We start from the raw sequence: 22,077 nt of genomic DNA on the forward strand, positions 1-22,077 counted from the left end.
TGGAATAACTTTCCAGTGGAGTTATCTCACATATAGAGGTGTAAATCGGGTCGTGCCGCCTATAGCCTAGTCTGACTTAATGGTCCACAGGCCATTCCATGGCACAACACGATTGTATGGGTTGTGTTGGGCTTGTAGACCAGGACGTCCGACACTATTGTGCTATTGGAGACCCTTCCCCAACGGCTAGTTTCAACTTTTTTTTTTTTTTTGGGGGGGGGGGGGGGTTGCAGAAATACCCCCTAACAACTATATGGGGGTATTTATGTATTTTGGTTTTGGGGGAAATGAAATGACAATAATACCCCTAACATCTATATAACAACTAGTTTAAGAGGATATATAGGTAAAGTGATAAATGATTTTATAATGAAAAAAATATATCTAGTCCTTGCCACCATGGCACGTGATCTACTAATCCCTCTAGTGTATAGTTTCATTGGAGTCTTGTTTTAATGCAGGCACTGGGGTGCTGGAAATGTGCATATACCTTAAAGATTGGTTGGATGCTGAGGATAGATTACAAGACAAAGGATAGCATGACATTACACTTGATGTTTCACCTTAAGTAGATGATGGAAATCAAAGAGATTATTAGATGAAGATGTAGGTGGAGGCGAAACTTGAAGAAAAATGATGAAGTCAATATTTTTTGTATACTCAATATTTCAATTATTGTATTTTTTTTTCAATTTTTAAAATCATTGTAAAAATTTCAATTTTATTTAAATTAGTTGTTATTTTCAACAATGTGATTTTTTATTTTCAATTTATAATTGTATTATATTTTTTATATTTTATTCAATTTTCTATATTTCATTCATCCATTGATCATTCTATTGTTCAAATTCAAGAAATAGAATTCCTATTTTTTCCAATTTGTTGTCCAATTTGTATTTTTTTAAGTATTTAAGTATTTTTTTCATTTTTTCGTAAGATTTTTTATTTTTCCAATTTGTTCCCAAAGCTTAAAGGAATTAAGGAAAGTGGAGTATTTTAGTTTTAGTGCTTACTTAGCAAAAAAAAAATAATAATAAAAATGTAAAAAAACAAAAAAAAAGTTTGGCCCAGGCTTAATGCTCGATTGGTAGCCCAGCTTGACACAGGCCAGGCTCACAACACGACCTACAGCCCGCCCAACCTAGGTCCGTGGCACGACACAACCCGACATGGGCTCAAGCCATGGGCCGTGCCAAGCCTATCACTTGAAATATCCCAGGGGAGGAAAGCACAACCCAGCATGACCCAATTTACACCTTTACTTACATAGCTTCTCAATTGTTTGAGTTGCACTGACTGAACCTCTTCAAATAAGCTACTTGAGAAAGCTTTACTAGAAAATTGATTTTGCAGCTCATGCAAATCAATTTTTTACCTTATGTATTTTTTACCAAACATGTGACTTACGAGCTACTTGATTTTCATTGCTACATACACAACCAAGTAGTATACTATCAAATACGTACACATCAACTTGATGTAACCGTTTCTAGTCACGTATCATTTTTTGGTGATGTATCAATTTTTTGGCTAAGTACATCGTCATCTCGTCTGCTCCCATGTGGTTGGTGACTCAGGGGCTGAAGTGAAGCTCCCTGGTGGCGAGATGCTTGGTGGCGAGCTACCTTGATGAGCTACTTGGAGGTGAGCTACCTTGATGAGCTGCCTGGTGGTGAGATACCTTGATGAGCTTTGTTGCTCTTTTAGAGGCCTGCAAGGAACCAGGTGTCAGAGGACCCGGGGTGTTTACCCGGTGAGGTCACTCCGATGGCTAAGTCAGTACTTAGTAGCGAGCTGAAAAATAACCTTAGAGAACGAGAGAGAGCTAGAGAGCAGAGATTACCCCTCCTCTTCTCGCCTCCCTTTGCCTTTGGGGGGTGAGGTCTTTATATACTGGAGTCCTTGTGGGTTAGGTGGAGCAGTTCCTGGATTCCCACTGTGATGGGACTTGCTTTTGTGTTAGGTGGGGATAAAGCCACCAACTGGTAAGGTTGCCCATTTCTGCCTGACTTGGGGAGTGGGTGAGCTAATATAGCCGTTACAAGTCACAATCCCGTAAAATGCGGGGTACGGTGGTGAGCTCCTCGGGGTTGTCAGGTTGGCACCTATGTTAGGCCGCTAGGTCGCGCCAGGGCCAGGCTGCTAGCTCGTGCCAGGGCCAGGCTGCCAGCTTGTGCTAGGGCCAGGCCGCGTCTATGCCAGGCCACCTGGTGGGACATCATCAACTTAGCAAAGGCAAGTTGTTGTCAAAGTGGTCCCGGGTGTTACCTAGTTGTTATGAGGTGCCAGGCTACATGAGGGTGAGCTGCCTGTGGCGAACTGCCTGTGGCGAGCTGCCTAGTGGCGAGCTGCCTAGTTGTCAAGAGGCTGCACTTAGTTGTCAAGAGGCTGCCAGGTGTCATAATGTCATTGGAGGGAAAAATCTGCCCTCATCACAACCCATTCAATCCCCAACTTATTTTTTTGGTCAAAACTCAAAAGAATATCATCCATTATTCTAGCAACCCGAGGAGTGACAACGACCACGACAGCCCTAACTCCGATAATAAACAAGAATCCAATTGCCCCCTTTCATCATCTTGATATGTTTCAAGTATTTAATTCAACATTAAGGAGAAGGCAAGGAACAAAGTTGTGAAAAAGGTAGATTTTAGTGAGCTATCAATTTTGATCTCTAACCTAAACAAAAATTTTGTAAAAGTATTATTTAAGGGGTTCTCTATTTTCATTTTCCAATTCTAGGTATTATTTAATTGTTTTATTTTGAGTTCCTATGCTTCGTCATCATTGTTGGATTTTAATCTCATTAGAGATTAAATCCAATGGGGTTTGATTGATCAATTAAATAGAAAATACACCTGCACATGTCTTGAAAAGTAGTTTTTTCTCTTACTAAAACTAGTTTTTAATTTGTCCGACATTGGAAAATTACAAGACTTGTTTTGGGTTTTTAAATATGAGCTTATTTACACTCCTTAGATATAAAGAGGAGATTATAGAGGCTTGCTATCACGCAATGCACGTACATGCGTGTGTGCGGCGCTTTAGACCACGTGGCTTGCGAAGGGCGGCTTTGACTTTTGGTGTGAGATTGACCGTTGGTGTTATCAACGGCCACAATTTGTTTAGGTGTGATCAAGAGACACTATTCAAAGTTAATAGTCATTATTTGTTAACTACCTTTTAATAGTTACAATTTTTGAAATCGTGACTATATTCAAGGAGCATTTTCTGAACCAATACCTTCCTCTGCACTACGACTCTTCAGAAATTATGTAAGGAGTGTGAATCAAATAATTGTACACACAAGTTTTCGAAATCACTCCTGTTTTTCTCAATCTGATATGCTATTGTCTTATAGAAGGTTTCTTCGAAGACTCTTCAACTTTGCTGGTTGCAGACTCTCGCCTAAGGTTCTGTTGTATCCTGTAAATGGACTTTCCTGTAATCCAACAACAAACTCAGTGGAATTGAGTGAGGGAAAATAACATTCTAAAGACAATGTCTTTAGACGTGCTTTAGAACTTCTGCTTCAAGTTTCAATGACCCCAATTCCCAACAATCATCGTCAGCAAGTTTGAATTTAACGGCAACCAGAGCGGAGGGATTGAAGGTGAAGAACAAGTGCTGGTAATGTAACAAATTGGTTGGGGTGTTGGGATTCAACCCTTGCTTTTGTTTTGTCTCCATTTTTGGAGGTGTTTGATTGATATAGCTGCAGAAGACAAGGGAGGGGTGGGGGAAAAGAAAATCGAAGATGAGAAAGAGAAGGGAGAAGAAAGATAGAAGAGGAAGTGAAAAGGGACGTTGACTGGCCCGGTTCTGGTAGCTAGCATTCTCTGTTCAGATGGGTTTAGATGTGAGAGCTTCGTTATTATCCTTGGATACTTAAACTATAACAAACATGGGCTGCACGAGAAGCTCACGTGATAGACTGATAGCTACAAAGTGGAAGAATCGGAAATGCACTCCAAACTTATCATAGGAAGTCTATCTACAGGGGAAAGCTACTCCGCCGTGAAATCTGAAAGAATTTTATTAAGGATTGCTATTTGATTTATGAAAGAGAAGCACTTACAGTACAGTATAAACATACGCTTAATTAGGGAAGGAAATTATGCAGCACGTTATTTGGCAAAACAAAAGAGGGCCATAACCTTACGTCGGCAGCAGATTATTTGGTTAAGAGGAAGCAAGAACTAAATTTATTATGCATAGCTGATGCGTTGGGAGAAGCTCTTTAAGCGGGTCTTAAATATGTATCACATAATTACCCAAAAAAAAACTGTAACAACCTACTTCTTTTTGAGTCAATTTCTTGATTTCACCTTTCCTCTTCGAGTTCTGGAGGATATTAACCACTTTTTTTTTGCTTTTTGGTGGTTTTATGTGGACTCTATACGTAAGTAACATAATTGTGGTAAACTAATCAGAAATAATGGTCTCAACAGTAAACAAATGAGGTTACTTATAGATGAGTTGCGATAAGTATTTATTTCACACCGAACCGTAAAAGGTTATGAATCGTTGAGCTTCGAAAATCATAGAGTTTTTGTATCGATTTTATTGATGTAGTATTTATATGATTATATCGATAATTGATATAAAACTTTATTTTATACGAGATTTTACATCGATTTACGATATAAAACTCCATTCCATTTAAACGTAGATAAATCTAAACTGAGAATCAAGTTTTACATCGATTTAAATTTGCACTCAATCCAAATGTCAACAAAACTGAACCTAAATAAACTTTTACATCAATGACGTTTGACATCGCTTTCAAACGCAGCGTTATGTCATTCTCTGAACTTGCATTGTATGTAGGGTAATAGTCAACGACCCTACATAAGGCTGCAAAACTGCAAATGGATCGAATGTAAAGGATATATCCGATCATTTCAAATCGGATAAGAATCCCTTCATTTTCAAAGAGTATGACTCTGAATTCAATTTCAATTATCTTATCGAATAGGGTAAAATACAAAAACCTCCCCTATAGTTCCATTTTAGCAAAAACTTTTCATCTATTTTTTACAAAATTAACAAATATCTCCCTTCCATCAATGATCAAGATTGAAAACGTTAAAGAGATGATATTTTTTTTCAAAATACCTATTGTACCCTTTTTCAAATACTATTCATCTTCTTCCCCATTCGAACCTAGAAGTAGAGGCAGCGGCAACACCCCTCTAACCTCTGACCTCTCGTTTTATTTTATATTTTTTGTTCTAATAAATTAATTAAGGCGCCAATATCTTTATATATACACCCTTCTATTCCTTCTATCCCTCATCCTCTGCAGTTTACAGAGAGAGATATCTATTATTAGAGTTTATTAGAACCACTAGGCTCAGTCACCAATTCGCCATGGAAGGAGTGGGAGCTCAAGCCGTCGAAAATGGTGGTGCCGGTGAAGGAAGTGGTATTTAGGCCTGACACAGTCGGAGATTGCCTGATTTCTTACAAAGCGTGAACGTTAAATATGTGAAGCTGGGGTATTATTACTTGATGAAATATTTGGTCACTTTCTCTCTTGTTCCGGTGATGGCTGTGACCCTGGTTCAGGTGTCGTAGTTGAGCTCGGAGGATATCCTTGAACTATCACATCAGCTTGAGAATAATTTGGTGAGTGTCGCCATTTGCTCTGCACTGCTTGTATTGGGTGCTACTGTCTATTTCATGACGCCACCATGCCCCGTGTATCTAGTGAACTTTTCCTGTTACCTCCCTCCCTTAGACCTGAGGGTTAACTTCAAGGATTTCATGGAACACTCAAGGCTCACTAGGGAGTTCGATGAGTCTTCGCTCGAGTTCCAACGCAAGATCCTCGAGCGCTCCGGACTCAGCGAGGAGACGCATGTCCCTGACACGATGCACTACATTCCTCCATGGCCAGCGATGGCTAACACTAGGGAGGAAGCCAAGCAGGTCATGTTTGGCACTCTATAAAACCTCTTCTCCAATACCTCCATGAAGCCTAAGGACATTGGTATACTAGTCGTGAACTATAGCTTGTTCAATTTGACCCCTTTGTTGTCCGCCATGTTTATCAACAAGTACAAGCTAAGAGGTAACATTAGGAGCTTTAATTTGGGCAGAATGGGATGTAGTGCGGGAGTGATCGCCATCGACTTGGCCAAGGACATTCTCTAGGTTCACCGCAACAATTATGTCGTCGTTGTCAGCACTGAGAACATCACCCAGAACTGGTACTTTGGGAACAAGAAATCATCATCCCGAAGAAGATGAGAGAGGAAGATATCAGATTTAGAGGGGTGCCGCCACTGCCTCTGCTTCTGGGTTGGAACAGGGAAGAAGATGAACAGTGTCGATAAAGGGTAAAATAGGTATTTTGAAAAAAAATATCATCTCTTTAACGTTTTCCGTCTTGGTCATTAACGGAAGGGAGGTATTTATTAATTTTGTCAAAAATAGAGGGGAGGTTTTTACTAAAATGAAACTATAGGAGAGGTTTTTATGATTGTCAGAAACTTCAGGGAAGGTTTTTGTATTTTACCCTATCGAATAATATATTATTTATATAATATAATAATATTATATTGGAATTGTAATTAAAAACTTGATTATATAATATAAATAATATATTATTTATATAATATAATAATATTTTATAATATAGAATATATAAATAATATGTAATATTTCAAAACTAACAAATCGGATCAGGTTGTGGCCGATCAGATCATGGTATATCTGAATTCAATCCGTTAACTAAACAGATTTTTTCCCAATCTGATCCGATTTGTTAGATCAAGAGAGGTATCCAAGTTCTGTTCTTACCGGATCAAATTCAAATCGGATATGATCTAACTTATTTGTAACCATAATGGCACATGGGCCTTTTTTGTAATTTACCAAAAAATAGATGTGACAAAAAGATTGTCCAGGGAATCTCATGTCAGTAAATTAAAGTTAAATAGACTAATAGATGTTGGTAGATTACTATTGTACCCTTTATTCTGTTGTAAATGAAAAATAAAACAAATCTTTGATAAAAACAATAAAAAATATCTCAAATATTTCTGTCTACAAAAATTTCTATCCATTTTACATATTTAAGTAAAAAGATAGCTTCAAATAATTAAAAAAAAAACACTTTTGGTTCAAATCAAACTCATTTTATTTTTTATATATACCTTTTTAATTTCAAATGCCACAAGAACCGGATCAAGAAAAGATCTATGGTCAAGAAGAGGAGGGTGGCTTTGTAAGACCCAATGTCCATTTCTATATGTCAATTAGAGAAAAAGGTGTATTGAATAAAAACTTAGCTGACATAAAAATATGTTTAATGTGACTAAGATGCCATTCAGGGGCAGTTTGGTCATAAAAATTATATTTTTACTGATATGGACAACTCTTTGTCAATAAACACTAACCTATTCTAAAGGAGGGTGAGTTTTATAAAATAAAATGTCATTGACATGAGTTTACTAGATGTTTTGAAAAATTTAGGGAAAATTTCAAATTAGTATCTATACTTTGAGTCTAGTGTCATTTTGGTCCCTGAACTTTAAAATGCAACAATTCATTATTTGAACTTTCAAAATGTGACAATCTAATACATGCCATTAACTAGCTGTTAAGTGGCATTTTAAAAAGACATAATTTTCTTAATCAACTATCCAAACATTGACAAAAAAATTAATAATCCCAAATCCTTGAATGAAAAAAAAAAACAATTTTCTTGAATGCCCATTCAAACATAACCCCAACTTTATTGAATGAAAAAAACAAAAATTTGGGACTATTAATTTTTTGTCAACATTTAGATGGTTGATAAAGAAAAAAGGGTTTGACTATGGTATCGAAAAAATATGATATAGGAAAAATAACTGACCAATAAACTGAAATCACAAACGTTGAAACAAATAAGGTGTTATTTATCAAAATTCATAGGTGGGTTTTGATTGGTCAAAATTCTTTCCATATCATATCTTTTCTGCATCATAGATTTTTCCAAAGAAGTCCATATCATATATTTTCTTTATCATAGATTTTCCCAAATAAAATTAAATAACACCTAAAGAGAATTTGTTTCTTTTTCAAATATCACTTAAGGCTGAGTTTGGAAGGAGTACAAAATGAAAATAGGTAGAATGCAAAATCTAGGGCTATTCATGGGTTGGGTTGGGTCGGTTTACTGGCATTTTTCCAACCGATCCGACCTAGTCGGTTTGCCTAGAAATGAAACCGGAACCGACCCAATACTAAGAAAGCAAAGGATTCTTTCCATATCATAACTTCAAAGATTTCATGTAAAATCTAGAGCTGTTCACGGGTCGGGTTGGGTCTGAACTTGGGTCGGTTTGGGTTGGTTTTGTGAATGATTCTCTTGGTGTGAACGATAAAGGATTCAAGTCTAAGCAAAGGCTGAATCCCTGGAAATTAAAAATGATTTGATGGATTAAAACTGATATTTTATATATAATATGTATATTTATGAAATAAAACTGAAATATATATATATATATATATAATATCTGAAATATATTATATATATATATAATATATATCTAAGTCTGTTTATGTCAGTTCAGTTTCGATTTTTACACATGAAAACCGAAACTAAACCCAACCATCAGTTTATAATTTTTTTTTAACTTGAAACCAACCGATCCTAAAGAAAAACCGACAAATTCATATTGAATAGGACCGAATTGGTCGGTTTGGTCGATTTGGGTTTTGTTACGAACAGTCTTAGCAAAATCTTATATTTGTATTATTTTATACGTATTTAAGCTTTGTACTACTGAAGACCAAAGTGTCACTTGGCATACTCATCGAAAAATTTCCCAAAAATTTACGGTGAGACGTTCTGAAAAGTTACGGTGAGTTTAGAGAAATGCTGCAAAGTCATGATATTCATGGTGTGTTTTAGGCAATTTCCTTTATTTTATTTTTATTATCTTATGTTAATTAATCTATTTTAGTTTTTCATTCTCTGTGCTGAGTCTGCTGACCGTTTAGCAGTAATTCTCGGTCCTCCAGCAAGACTGTGCTCTCTTCCCGGTTGCTTAAAGTTGCCACGCATCCGTCAAAATCGGCGATCCGATATTCTTGGCGAAAAATCATCAGAGCAACTCCTGTAATCGCCTCCGCTGGCCTCTCACAGATTGGGCTAGGAGCTGAAACCAAGTTCTTCTCTGTGGAAACTCTGGGTTCTATGCCTTTCAGTTTCCATTACTGATCATCTTATCATGTATCGGTGAAAGCTTGGTTTTTGTCTTCTTTCCCCACCTTAAAAGGTAAGTTATTTTAAAATCTTCTCCACTATTTTTCCTGATTATTTCTAAGCATTCCCTTTCTGCATTATTGTATATTCTTGTTAAATATTCTTTTTTCCTCCGCTGGAATATTTCATGAACAGTCATTTTATCCATTATTCTCTCTCGAGTTACTCTGCACATCTTGTTGTTTAGCTTAGTAGTTTAGGTAGATTTCTCTTTATCTCGTCTTTAGAGGCAACTCTGCTACATTATTGTGGAAAGACTTTTATCTCCTCTTTGGATTGTCTGCATTTGGCCTTTTTCTGTTTCTTTTGTTCCCCCTCTAAACATTAGTTTTTCGTTAGATTCGCGGCAGAAAGAAAGATTTCTCGATCATCAAGGAATTTAATAAAAATGCTTTTTTGCTTTGGATTCTGCTTGAAATTTGTTTCATATTGATTGGGACCTTTCCTCTTATCATCCAGTAGGTCGCGGTTTTCAGTGGTGTTGTCATGCACTGCACGTACTGAAAATTGGAGTTTCCGGGGCCAAGATTTTGTTAAAATGGAGGGAAAGTTATTTACAAGTCCTCCACCACCTCAACTCTCATATTCGAATCGGCGGATTATTGGTAGTATCAGCCAATCAAAGCGAGTCTATCAAGTCTGGAAAGGAAGAAATGTAAGCTTCCTATGGTTTTCTTTTTCTATTTCTATATTTTACTGGAAAATTTGAAGCGAGTCTATCAACTCCTGTAATCTCTCTCTCTCTCTCTCCCTCTCTCTCTCTCTCTCTCCCTCGGCTTTATCATCGCTGGGAGAGTGATTTCAGGAGAAAATTTTCGACAGTTCTTGTATTCTAATTCTTTCTGTAGTAAAATATGAGATTGGGTTTTTGTGTTTTCTAATCTTCTGAAAAAAAAAAAAAAATCATATCGAGGAACCCAGTTGGAATTAGGTGGATGACGATGGTTAAGAGTTATCAGACAACTATTTAGACGACGTCACTGGCGAGATCGGCTTCAGTCAGTGCAAACTCCGTTCAAACACTTTTCAAACAGCCTTCCCAGCCTTGCATTGGGAACATCTCCATACTTCAGTGCTTTTTTCATAGGGAGATATTCCCAATACAAGGCTATAAAGACTGTTCGAATGGGGCTTGCACTGACTGAATCCCGTTTCATCACTGGCAACAGTGTATATTGACCCATCTTCTTTAACAGGAAAAAGACAGCGGGCTCCACTTTGTAACTTTTTGGAATTTCACCATTGGTGAACTTACAATATTGTTGTATTCATTCTCATTGGTCCCCCTAAGTGCAGATTCTCTCATGATCTTCTCTACCCTTTTTTTCAATTAATTCTTAAAAAAATAGAGAAAAATTATTATACAGATGATGATTTAGTGGGAAGAGCATTTGGGTAACTTCTTTTTTTAATGGTATTGATTTAATGATTCCATCACTTAAAATTTCAATTACATCTATGTTATAATACTGCTCCGCCTAACCCACTCTAAATCATTATAGCTAGTAATTTCTTTGAAAGAGACTAGTTTATTGGACAGAGATTGCCTTTACGTCATTATCAAGACTTTTTCTGAGGATGGTTTCCTAGCTCCATTGTTCTATTCGATCTTGCTTGGAATTTATAGACCAATCCAAATATATATAAAGTGTTTATATTGTTAAACTATCATCTCCTCCACAATCTTCTGCAGCACCAATACATGACTAAAGGAGGCTTTATCTCACAGTGCCATTCTCAGTTTCTTAACCATTTTTGGCATATATGGTTTCATTATTTAATGAATTCCATGCATTATTTTACTCATTAGTTTTGTATATCCATCTCTTAAGACACTATCCTCTTTTATGTCAACAGGAACTGATTTACCTTTTTTAAACATTTTGCAGAGATTCTTTCTTGGTGGCAGACTTATTTTTGGTCCAGATGTGATGTCAATGGTATTTACGATATTTCTAATTGTAACTCCAGTGATTCTATTTGCTGTTTTTGTTTCTCCGAGTCTGGTTGATGAGTTTCCTCACCATCTTGGCAATCTCATAGTAGCAGTATCTGTGGTGTTCACAGCATATGTGAGTTTCTTCTTTTTGACACATATGTCACATTTTGATACTTCATGTATTAAATTGTAATAAATTGATGTTTATTAATTTACTTTTATGGTTGAGGGAGGACATTTTTAGGGAATAAACAGAAATTAGTAGGACATTGTCTGTCTTTGTGTAGGACTGAAAGTAAACTTCAGAAGTAACTAGAGGGCAACCTGAAGAAAAGGAAGCACAAGTGTTCTTCCATCCTTAGAATGTCAATTGAGGCATTGTGAAGGGACACTAAGTAACTAAGGATGGAAGAGCACTTGTGCTTCCTTTCCTTCAGGTTAAAACTCAAAATTCAAGGCAATATGAAGTCAGGCTCAAGGCTGATTATCAAGATGCATGCTGGATATTGCATGCCTATGGTTTTAAGTTGCATGGGCACAGACTGTCTTATCAATCCTTTTCTTAGTTTTAACTTATTTTTCTTTTTATAATTCAAATGGAGGCACTTGATCAGAATTTCAGATTCATTTATTTCATGTAAATATTTGTCTTCAAGCTACCCAGAGGGTGGCCTAATATTTCGATAGTTGTTTTTTGTGTTTGCCATTTTTGAGGTTTCCAAGTACAGAAAGACATTGTATGTTCTAAAAAGAGGTTCTTTGGTTCCTTGTTAATCCTAAAAAACAAGGAACTATGTAGAAAAAGAAGGTGAGGAGACAGCATGTAAACAAGGGAAGAAGTGATAAAAACGTGGGACTGCTCTTCTGTTTGTTCAGCCATCCATTATATCTCAGACAATGTTCACCAGTAAATTTGCTAATTGACACTGTCAACTTGTAACTGTTGCAGGTTATTGTTCTTCTCTTTCTTACATCTGGAAGGGATCCAGGCATTGTTCCTCGTAATTCTCACCCTCCAGAGCCAGAAAATGAAAGCGCATCCTCTTCAGGCTGTCCAGGAAGTCAAGGCAATTTGCCACCCATGAAAGATGTGATTGTCAATGGAGTAGTGGTCAAGGTCAAATACTGCCATACATGCTTGATATATCGCCCACCCCGATGTTCTCATTGCTCTATCTGTAATAACTGTGTTGAGCGATTTGATCACCATTGCCCCTGGGTTGGGCAGTGTATTGGAAAGGTATGATCCAGTTCCTGACTTCATATTGCCTTGAATTTTGAGTTTTAACCTGTTTTTTTTTCTCTTTTTTTTTTATTTGGCAAAAGTTGCTTAGAAAGGATCATAATCAGCCTTTAGCCTCCAAACTGATCATGGTCATCATTATTGCTGCTTCATGCAGTTATTAACGATACCAGAGAGCATATATCTATGCTGAACATGTTTATTGGAAATGTATGTTGTATGCAAAATCTGGGGTTTTACTTGATAGATTATACAATGGAATCAGATGTGCTTGTCCAATAACCATGTGCACAGTACTGTAAATAACAGGTGTTATGAGAAGTGTAATCTAATGCTACTATCCCATGATTCCTCTGGATAGATATGTTTAATTGATGGTTGTAGAAACAGGAAACTCTTTTTTTTTTGCAATGCATTGTTTTGTTTGTCAATCTTTTTGGTTATGGAGCCCAGTATATCCTTGTTCAGAGTCTAGAAGATCACCTTGTAGCAACTTGCAAGTCATATTTGATTTATTCTGTCATTTAAAGCATGTCTATGGTTAGGCAATTTCTATGGTGATGGAAAAGTAGGGTACCTGAAAAACTTTAACCAATCCCAAATCCATGTGAATATAGATGTATATCTGTTGGTTGATTACCACTTGGATGAATAGCCATTGATTGGTAATCAGTTTTTTAGGTAACCATAGTGGGACTGATTCTGACATATGTTCATACTATCAATCATCTTTGAAATTTCAACTCAGTTCAAAAGTTGATTTTATTTTCTTGTGCTGCCAGCTGTTACTTTTGTTGGATGCCTCCGTTCTCTGAAAAATAGGTCTTGCTGATAATATTGGCTCTTGTATGTATGCAGAGGAATTACAGATTCTTCTTCATGTTCGTGTCTTCTACCACTATGCTGTGCCTATATGTTTTTGCATTCTGTTTGGTGAATATCAGGAAAATAATGGATGCAAGCCAGTGTAATCTCTGGGAAGCTCTTCTGAAATCTCCAGTTTCAGGGATGCTCGTATTATACACATTTTTAGCTGCTTGGTTTGTTGGAGGGCTAACAGCATTTCATATATACCTAATTTGCACCAATCAGGTTTCCTTATTTACATATCTCTTTTAGCACCATTCATAATCCGTTAGTTTCCACTTTCATGTCTTTAAATTGTTTATGCAGACAACGTATGAGAATTTCCGATATCGGAGTGAGGGAAAGAAGAATCCTTATAACCTTGGATGGGCTCGCAATATTGGGGAAATCTTCTTCTCTAAGATTCCAAGTTCTAAAAACAACTTTAGAGCAAGGGTAAAGGAGGACTCATCTGCTGCTCTCACCAGTTCATTATCATTAGACCATCCAATGAGCCCAGAGATGCCCCAAACAAGCTTTGACATTGAGACGGGTGGTAAAAGACAACCTGTTGTGGGAAACGAGTTTGAAGATTTACAGGGTCAAATTGAGAGTGTTTCTGGATCAGAGAGGTGCCTAACTCAGGCAAGGCATACAAACCGGGATAAAAAAGGTGACTTGGAGACACCTGTTATACATGTACTGGCTGTATAGTCAAACTGAGAGTGTTTCTGGATTAGAGAGGTCTGGAATCCAACCATGACACACAAACTGCTGGGATCAGAAGGTAACTGGGCGGTTACATCTGATAAACATGCATCTGCTACAGAATTTGGAATTGTAGATGGCTCAACAAATAGAGAGAATATTTGTGGGAGCCATTGAGATGAGAATCTAGATCCCAAACTTGAGGGGATAAAAGTGGGGATGGAGTTGTTCCATTGTCACTAACGCTGGCAGAAAAGAATCACTAATATAGATGGTGGAACTTGGTGTATAAGCTGAAAACTTGAACCAGGGATATTTGGAGCTGCCATGAAAAGATTTCTGTTCCTATTTCCCCTGTAGCAAAGGAAGCAAAGAGTTGGTTTTGTTGAGAAGCTTTTTCTGTGGTTGGTTAAGGGGGAAATGTGTTGTACACTAAGACTGCCTTTAGTTAAAAAGGCGGGAAATTTGTGTTTTGATGTGTTTGATTTTGCTTGACATAAGAGCTAGCTACTTCTGCAGGAATTAGATCTCGGGTTTCATCTGGATCTTGATGATGAGGAAATGCCAAAGTTTTGAATGATGGTGGAAGGCTTTTTCTTTATTCTTAATTATTGAGAATTTGAGGGTTTGGAACTGCCAAAGCTTTGAATAATGGTGGAGCTCTATCACTATCAGTATTACTTATTGATCTCAACTGAAAATTAGGGTTGTTTACTTGTTTTTGTTATCATTGTCGTTTCTTCATGAAACATTTGAGATTGATCAACAGAAATTGGTGTATAATATAACGTGAATCAGAAACGTTTTGGGTTGAATAATACAGATTGTTGTTTTTACCTGTTTTGGGTTGAATAATACAAATTGTTGTTTTTATCCGAAAAATGTCTATTTGACATTTCAATTCTAAACGGCAATGGTCACCTTGCGTGCATTTTTTAGTTTGAACTGAATCTCTCTCTCTCTCTCCACAAGACGGGGTAGTATGTCCCAATAAATCAGAAAAACAAATAAAAGCTAAATTGCAAAGATCATAAAGGTTGAAACAAAAATTGTACCCTGTTGAGAAGAAAAATCTTGATTGGTGAGCCACTCTGCAATTTGATTGGCTTCCCGATACACATGATTGTAGATGAATTCTTCATTAGCACGGTTCTTCTATTCCAGACATTCCTCTACAAATTATACCCTATTGAGAAGAAAAAACTTGATCGGTGAGCTAGTCTGCAACTTGATTGGCTTCCCAATACACATGATTGTAGATGAACTCTTCATTAGTGCGGTTCCTCTATTCCAGACACTCCTCTACAATGTTTCGTAAATTCCAAATTATGGGCCTCCCAAATGGCCCATGCTTCTGCCAAGTTAATGGTTGAAGAGCCTAAGTGGTAGGCCTTGTAATCTATCACCTCTCTTATAAAATTTCTTGCTATGGCTGAACCGAGCACATCCCATTGTTTAATTGGGATGCATCCAAGTTTATCAAATTCTAGTGATTTCTACACTACGTACTTCCACAACTTTTGGGAATCAACCCCAACAAGCTTCATACTGGTTTTAAAGAATTTTGAGTAGGATGAGAGAGTTCTATCAATTACCACTTGAATAGGGGTTTGACATATCATTAAAAAATTTTTTTATTTCTATTTTTCCAAATACTCAATAATAAGATTGCAAACTTTTTGCTCTCATTGTTTTTTTTTTTTCATTCAAATTCTTCTTGCCTGTATTCAGCCACCACTCCTCAAGAGAAGAGTTTAAGCCAGTAGGTCCCTCTAAAACGGGCTTGATTGCACCTCAAATTTGTTTGGCTACTATACAATTTTTAAAAATATGCTTCACGTCCTTGTTTTTTTCACAAAAAATTGCATTTTCCATCCACATTAATCCCTCTATTTTGAAAGAGCATTTTTGTTGGGAGTCTTTTATTTAGAAGAGATAAAGAAAAACTTTTAGTTTTGGGAACATTTTACATTCCGAACAGTCGAAATCCACTTTGAGCTCACATCTTCATGAAGGCACAAGCTACATTTCAATTTATAGGCCAACTTAATTGAGAATTTTTTATTATAGTTAAGCCTCCAAATTAATTTATCCTTGGATTGGAGGAAATTAAGATTGATTTTATTTTGGGGTTATAACAGATAAAGAAAACTTTAGGGGCCAAGTTTTCAAAAAAAGTTAACTTTTTAAAAATAATATCAATTAAGGATAGAATTACTGTTCATCTTCTCCCTCTTCAATCTATTCACCAGTGTGTGCTGCCGTTCGCCACCGCCTCCGGCCATGAATAAGATTTTACTTAGCACGAATTCTTCAGAGAAATGGGGACGTTGAGCTTCTTAGGATCAAGAACCACGGAGCACTCGATTGTCTTTTGGTTTGACCAGTTTTCCCAGGATGTATGCCCTCGATTGAACCATGAAACTCAGTTTCAGAGGCACCGGCACCGTTAAGGTGCCTGTCGAACTGCTCAAACCCTCCCCACTTCCTTACAGAGGGATTTTATTCCCCATCACTACTACCGTCATCGTTCTTTGGCTCTTCCTCGACTGATAGAACTTTATCTGCAATGCCATCCCAAGGAGGGAAGGAAATAAAAGGTTAAAACCACCACAGAGAAGGAATTTGATTGAATCATCTTTATTTTCTCAGAGAAACGTAACATGTGATGGGTTTTGTTGCTTACGGTGCCACTGGCCACACTTAGTTGAGAGTAGGAGAGATCAACAGGTGTTGATGTTACATGTACTCCGAAAAACGTAGCAGTGTTACGAAAAACTAGCTTTACAGTGGAATTGAGGGAGACCATGTCGGTCGCCACTCCGGTAGCATCTGTACCTGATTGAAGCACGATTTGCTCAAAAGTAATGCTCTGCAAATTAAAAATTCGTTTCAGAGAAGAGAAAAGGGAGAGATGGGTTTTTGACTAACAAACAAAAATTCAATTATACCTTCATGGTGATTGTAGGCTTCTGAGGTCGACTAGACCCCCACAAGATTAAGGAAAAGAGAGAGAAAAGTAAGATGAAGCCAAGAACGAAAGCGATGTAATAACAGCGACGAGGTAGACTCCTTTCGGCTGTCTCATCTTCCAGAAGCCCCTCCTCTTCAATCACGGTGCATTCCTTCCATGGCTTCTGTCCCTTGCGGTGGGGACCCCCTCGAGATCTGTCGTTGGGCGTGATCTTACGTGAGCCCTGAGGGATCCGGAGAACCGGCTGCTAGAGGACTCACGGGAATGGCGACCGACGGAGGAGTGTGAGTGGGGGGTGAGCCCATGGGGCTGAGTACCGGTGTCGAATGGAAAGATGTTGTCTTCTCGCCATCGTGGGGGTCTCGTGATGGGCTCTGCACGTAGTAGACGGGCCTCCGAGGTGATCTCGTCGGAGAGGATGGGGCGAGACTCGTCACCTCTGTCTTGGCGTGCATTTTCTTTTCAGATCTTCACTCTGCCCAACTCTGAAGCTAGCTAACTAGGACCCCAAAAATTAGAGAGAGAGATAGAGAATTGAAGGATACAAACAGGGTGATTTGCCGGAGGCGGCGGCACTGGTGAATAAATCGCAAGAGGGAGAAGATGAACAGTAGTTCTACTCTTAATTGATATTATTTTTTAATTAATTTTTGAAAAGTTAAAATTTTTGATTTTTTTTAAAGTATCACTTTTATTTATTGATATTAGGACCCTAAAGTTATACTTATCTGTTATAACTCCTTTTATTTTCCCCCAAATACAATATGAAAGTCATTTTTAATTAATTTTGTTAATAATATGTAACATTTTGATAATTTTTAGTTTGATTTACTAATACTATTCAATATTCAATTGCAAACTTGGATCTATCTATATCCTATTCGATCTCATTTTGATTCATTTTCAGCCATAGTTGGGTATTTGTTTGAAGAATCTACACTATGTAACAGGTATCTTTATTTTAACCACTCAAGATGAATGTTTATTTGCAGCAGGAGAACCTTGCAGAGAAACTCCCCCAACTGATGCAGAATGCTGGGCTGCCCTCAGAGGCCTGAAACAGCCTCAATGAATGAAGATCTAAACGGCGATGTTATTCACAGATTCATCTACAAGTGGCGACTTTTTTGAGGCACAACCAAACAGCAACAGGCTGGAGCCACAGAAGCATCATCGGAGAAGCCAGAACAGCCATCTTATTGTTTAGTAATCTGTTTGTAAAACGACCAATCGTAGAAGGAGTTCATATTTTAGCTAACAGAGCTTGGATCTGCATGGAAAAACTAGTTATAGAGCCTTCCATGTTCTAATTGCTAATGTAAAAGTGAGGCTCTTTCAGTTTTTGTGTCTCGTTTGTGTTGAATGAAACTTTGCCTGCAAAAAGAAAATAAAATGATAAAAGGTTCACAAATTCAATATACAAATCACACACAACCATACACTTTTCTTTACCCAAATTAAAAATTTATTAAACTCAAAAAGAAAAGACCAATTAACGAATTAAATTGCCTGCCGGAATAAACAAGAGAAAAGGTAAATGAGAGCATGCCTATAGAATCATGAGTTCATAACAAATATATATATATATATATATATATATATATATATATAACAATTAATATTGTTACTGTCAATACAATAACTTGTTTATGACTTTACAAAGGACATTTGATTAGACTATTAATCCAAACACACTGTTCATCATCCTCCTCGTTTAAATGCAAACACCCCAAAGATCGGCTCCCATCTCTCTCCTTCTTTCTTGGGTTCTATTGCATGCGTGGATTGACAGTATGGTCCACTGACCTAGAGAAAAAACTCGACAATAGAAAAACAAAGTTGGGAACTTGGGGTTTTAAAGATGAAGGGTAAACAAACACCCCTGTACTATGGAGTTAGACACAAATCCCCCAAACTTTTACTGTGACACAAATCCCCTAACTTTCGCTTTGCAGCAAACACCCCTTCGCCGTTAAGTCAATTGATGAGACACATTAAATTATCAAGATGACCATCTAAACTTTACTTGTTTTCTTTCCCACCAGTTTTCACTTAAACTCTAATTGACCCAAAAATAGCTCAATTTTCTCTAAACAAAATCAATTAAAATAACAAGAATAATTTCAATGACATAGAAAAACAAGTTTCTTTGAGTTCATCATAATTCAAAAAGTTTAGCAAAAACAATCCACTTGAACTTCAAATGAATGTCTCTCTTTATCTTAAAATATAACTCCTTTATCCAATAAATTAAAAAAAACAAATAAAACCTTAAATTTTTATGCACCAGAAAGATATCTCTACCATTTCATTTGAATATTAAATCTAGCTAGAAATCTGCAAGGACCTATTAGAGGAATCAAGAGGACTTAAAATATTATATTAGAAAGCATAGTTTGGAGATTTAAAAAACTCTAAACAGCTGAAAAAGATTTTTTTTTTCAAAGTAAACTTATGAAACTCTAGGGGCCGGGTATTTGTTGCAAAGTGAAAGCTCATGGGGCCTTTGTTTCAATTTTGCAAATAAAAGTTAAGAGGGTAGTTTTAACCCCATACTACATGGGACGTGTAAGTAATGTGGTAGTTAGGGTGGGGGTGACGGTTTCCTTGAAGGACAAAGGAAGACCGGGGATGAGGAACCAACCGGGTGGCTGAGATGGAGAGGGTAAGGAGACGACTAAGCAGGGAATCCAAGGATAGGGTCAATCGATGATTGGGTGATTGAGTTTCGTTACGAGGAGTGTCTTTATTTATGGGGAAGATCTCGAGATTCTGAAAGGAAGGAGCTAGATGTGTTCGTTTCCTACTTGGAAAGTGAATATTGGATCCATTGTTAGTTGTTAAGGGCACTATTGGGGTTTTGCCACGTGTCCCTATGGGGATCTATCTGAGGATCGGCTTTCCTTTCACTCGGGGATCCTTAGAACTCATGTGTGCTACTGCCTTTTGTGCATCTTGTTTAACTGACGTAGTGCTAGTAATGTCACTGTCTGGTAGACGACGTCTCATTAGACCTACGTGGCGCCTTGTCACGTTCGTCCCTTCTTTGTTACGCGCACAGGTGGCACCTGGATGCGGTTCCCAGCAAACGGGGGTTCTGTAGCAATTGAGGGTTTATCGCAGGGCCAAGTGTGTGTGAACCTCATTGAAGGTTCAACTTGGGTTTGCATTGGCTCGAGCTAAGAATGGGCTCATTGCGACCGTGCGATGAACCACAAGTTTTTCGCAGTCTTGCGATGCGCGTCGTAAGTTCATCGTAGGCCTGCGATGCACCGTGGATTCATCACAAAGAGAGGGTTACCTGTAGACTAATCGCGAGTGTCCATGTGATATCAATGCGGTGTTTACTGTACTCTAGGGGACTGAGTGAACACTATATACCTATAGGACGTATTTGTAATTTACCTAAAATTCAAATCAAATTAAGAGAGAGATCAACAATAGCGATTCGTCATAATTCATAAACTCATATAGTAAAAAATCATAATAAAAAATATTAAGAATGAAAAAAAAGGGGAAAGCACACATGCCTAAATGCTTAATTTTTGACAAAGGCCCTCCTATACTTTAATTTATGACAAAGACCCCCTAAACTTTTATATTGTGACAAATGCCCCTTTGGTCGTTAAGTAAAATGACGGAAGACGTTAAATTACCAAAATACCTTATTAAATTTTATCTATTTTCTTTTTTTCTTGCCATTTTCTCTTAAAACCTAACTGACCCATAAATACTTTTGATCTTGCCTCCAAGTCAAGGTAACTCTCGCGCCTTTCCGACTAAAGACCGGGTAGCTGATGTGTTCAGAAGCATCGAAATGTGGACAAAACATTACTTATCCGAGGGCTTTTGGCCGGCCTTGAATACTTCTCAATCTTTAGATAAAAAGTCGGGTACTTCAGCTGATCATCGAGAAACTTGTTGAGGAAAAAAACAGTGATGGAGTTCCTTTGCAAATAACAACTCTCAGTATCTCGCCAAGCAACAGTGTTGCTCTAAAATCTGCAAATAACAAATCCCAATATCTCACCAGGTCAATCACTTATGGAGATTAAGGGGAAGATATCGTCATTTTCAAGCCTAAAGCCTCTAGATAACGCTTTCAAAACAAACTGGATTAATGGTGGGGATGTTAGTGTTAGAATCAAAGCATAGTGTTGTTTGTTCCCTCGATCATCAATCATAAGTTCTAAACAAACACACTACCAGTTCAAAACATTCAATGATACCCAAATTCATCAAAGTACCAAAGATCTCATTCGCACTGTCTCAACTCCAATTTACCTTCTCTTCGAAAATAGAACAAAAACAAAGCAAATCAACGAAAACCAAGAACTCCAAAGTTGTGTACTCGCGCCTTCTTTATTTGAAAAACTGTCTCAACAGCTTTATTAGATAAATGGATTAGAACTTCAGTTCCTTAATCTGAAACCCCTTTACAAGAAGGGGAAAAAAATGCAAGCCTTACCAACTCCTCTGAACCTCGACAACTCCTACTCCTTCAAAAGCTCCAACCGGTCGTCAACACCAAAATAAGCTTCAATACCTTTTGCTAATGCTATTATGCAAATCCTAGTTGAACCTTAAAAGAACACTCAAAATCCACTAACCTTCTACTGATCTACTGCCAGAAGGTGATCTAAATTCTTATAAAACCTTCAAAAAACTGAAAATTTAAAAAAATGAAGCACCATCTTCAGCAAAATAAAGGATTGTGTAACCTCACAGAGGCGTAATATAAGAATGCAAAATTTCAGTAAAGTTACTTGGAGCTCCGATTGATCTGCTTCTGCAGGACGAGCTACAGCTAGAAAAATCCACAAACCACCAAAGTAATATCAGCATTCAGTGCTATAATTCACGAAAACCACGAAAAGATTTTAATGATCCAAACTCGGTTATAAAACCAGAATTAGTTTCTTCTTCGACTTGATCTTCTCTGCTCTGCATAGAAAATCCAAAGCGTGTGGAGCGAGCAACCTTTGCCTTTCCTTTTTCTTTTTTTTTTCTTTGTCACATAAAAGAAATTCAGTCATTGAAATCCAATATCGGTAGCAGGAATATTTACTTCTAACTCTTCTGTTGCAGAAATTGAAGAAAGAGCA

General features: G+C 37.3%; 1 protein-coding gene and 2 pseudogenes across 3 annotated transcripts; 2 read left to right on the forward strand and 1 right to left on the reverse strand.

Annotated features, from left to right (window-relative positions):
- The first annotated feature begins 5,373 nt into the window (after window positions 1–5,373).
- LOC109114355 (3-ketoacyl-CoA synthase 4 pseudogene) lies at window positions 5,374–6,255 on the forward strand (annotated as a pseudogene).
- A 2,879-nt stretch (window positions 6,256–9,134) lies between these two features.
- Window positions 9,135–14,834, forward strand: LOC104591906 (putative protein S-acyltransferase 7). 2 transcript variants are annotated; one of them, XM_019196790.2, is made up of 6 exons: window positions 9,135–9,275; window positions 9,722–9,917; window positions 11,152–11,334; window positions 12,151–12,441; window positions 13,303–13,536; window positions 13,618–14,834. In XM_019196790.2, the coding sequence occupies exons 2-6, from the start codon at window positions 9,801–9,803 to the stop codon at window positions 14,002–14,004; spliced, it is 1,212 nt and encodes a 403-aa protein (XP_019052335.1). In that variant the 5' UTR covers window positions 9,135–9,275; window positions 9,722–9,800; the 3' UTR covers window positions 14,005–14,834. The 2 variants fall into 2 exon arrangements, with proteins under 2 accessions (XP_019052335.1, XP_010249348.1); XM_010251046.2 differs by having other exon boundaries at window positions 9,136–9,275; window positions 9,725–9,917.
- Window positions 14,835–16,099: 1,265 nt separating this feature from the next.
- LOC104592018 (uncharacterized) lies at window positions 16,100–18,440 on the reverse strand (annotated as a pseudogene). Its single transcript, XR_016085993.1, has 3 exons — window positions 16,950–18,440; window positions 16,685–16,870; window positions 16,100–16,562 (listed from the first exon to the last, which is right to left on the reverse strand). The product of XR_016085993.1 is annotated as an uncharacterized LOC104592018 (transcript).
- Between the last annotated feature and the right edge of the window lie 3,637 nt (window positions 18,441–22,077).

This window comes from Nelumbo nucifera, chromosome 4, assembly GCF_055504915.1.
Source record: "Nelumbo nucifera cultivar China Antique chromosome 4, China Antique-T2T, whole genome shotgun sequence".
Lineage (NCBI taxonomy): Eukaryota > Viridiplantae > Streptophyta > Magnoliopsida > Proteales > Nelumbonaceae > Nelumbo > Nelumbo nucifera.

Bases quoted from the DNA above. Each gene is read 5' to 3' on its own strand.
- LOC104591906 (XM_019196790.2), top strand. From the start codon at position 9,801: ATGGAGGGAAAGTTATTTACAAGTCCTCCACCACCTCAACTCTCATAT. The intron at 11,335-12,150 runs GTGAGTTTCTTC...TAACTGTTGCAG, and splicing joins CTGTGGTGTTCACAGCATAT to GTTATTGTTCTTCTCTTTCT. The intron at 12,442-13,302 runs GTATGATCCAGT...GTATGTATGCAG, and splicing joins TTGGGCAGTGTATTGGAAAG to AGGAATTACAGATTCTTCTT.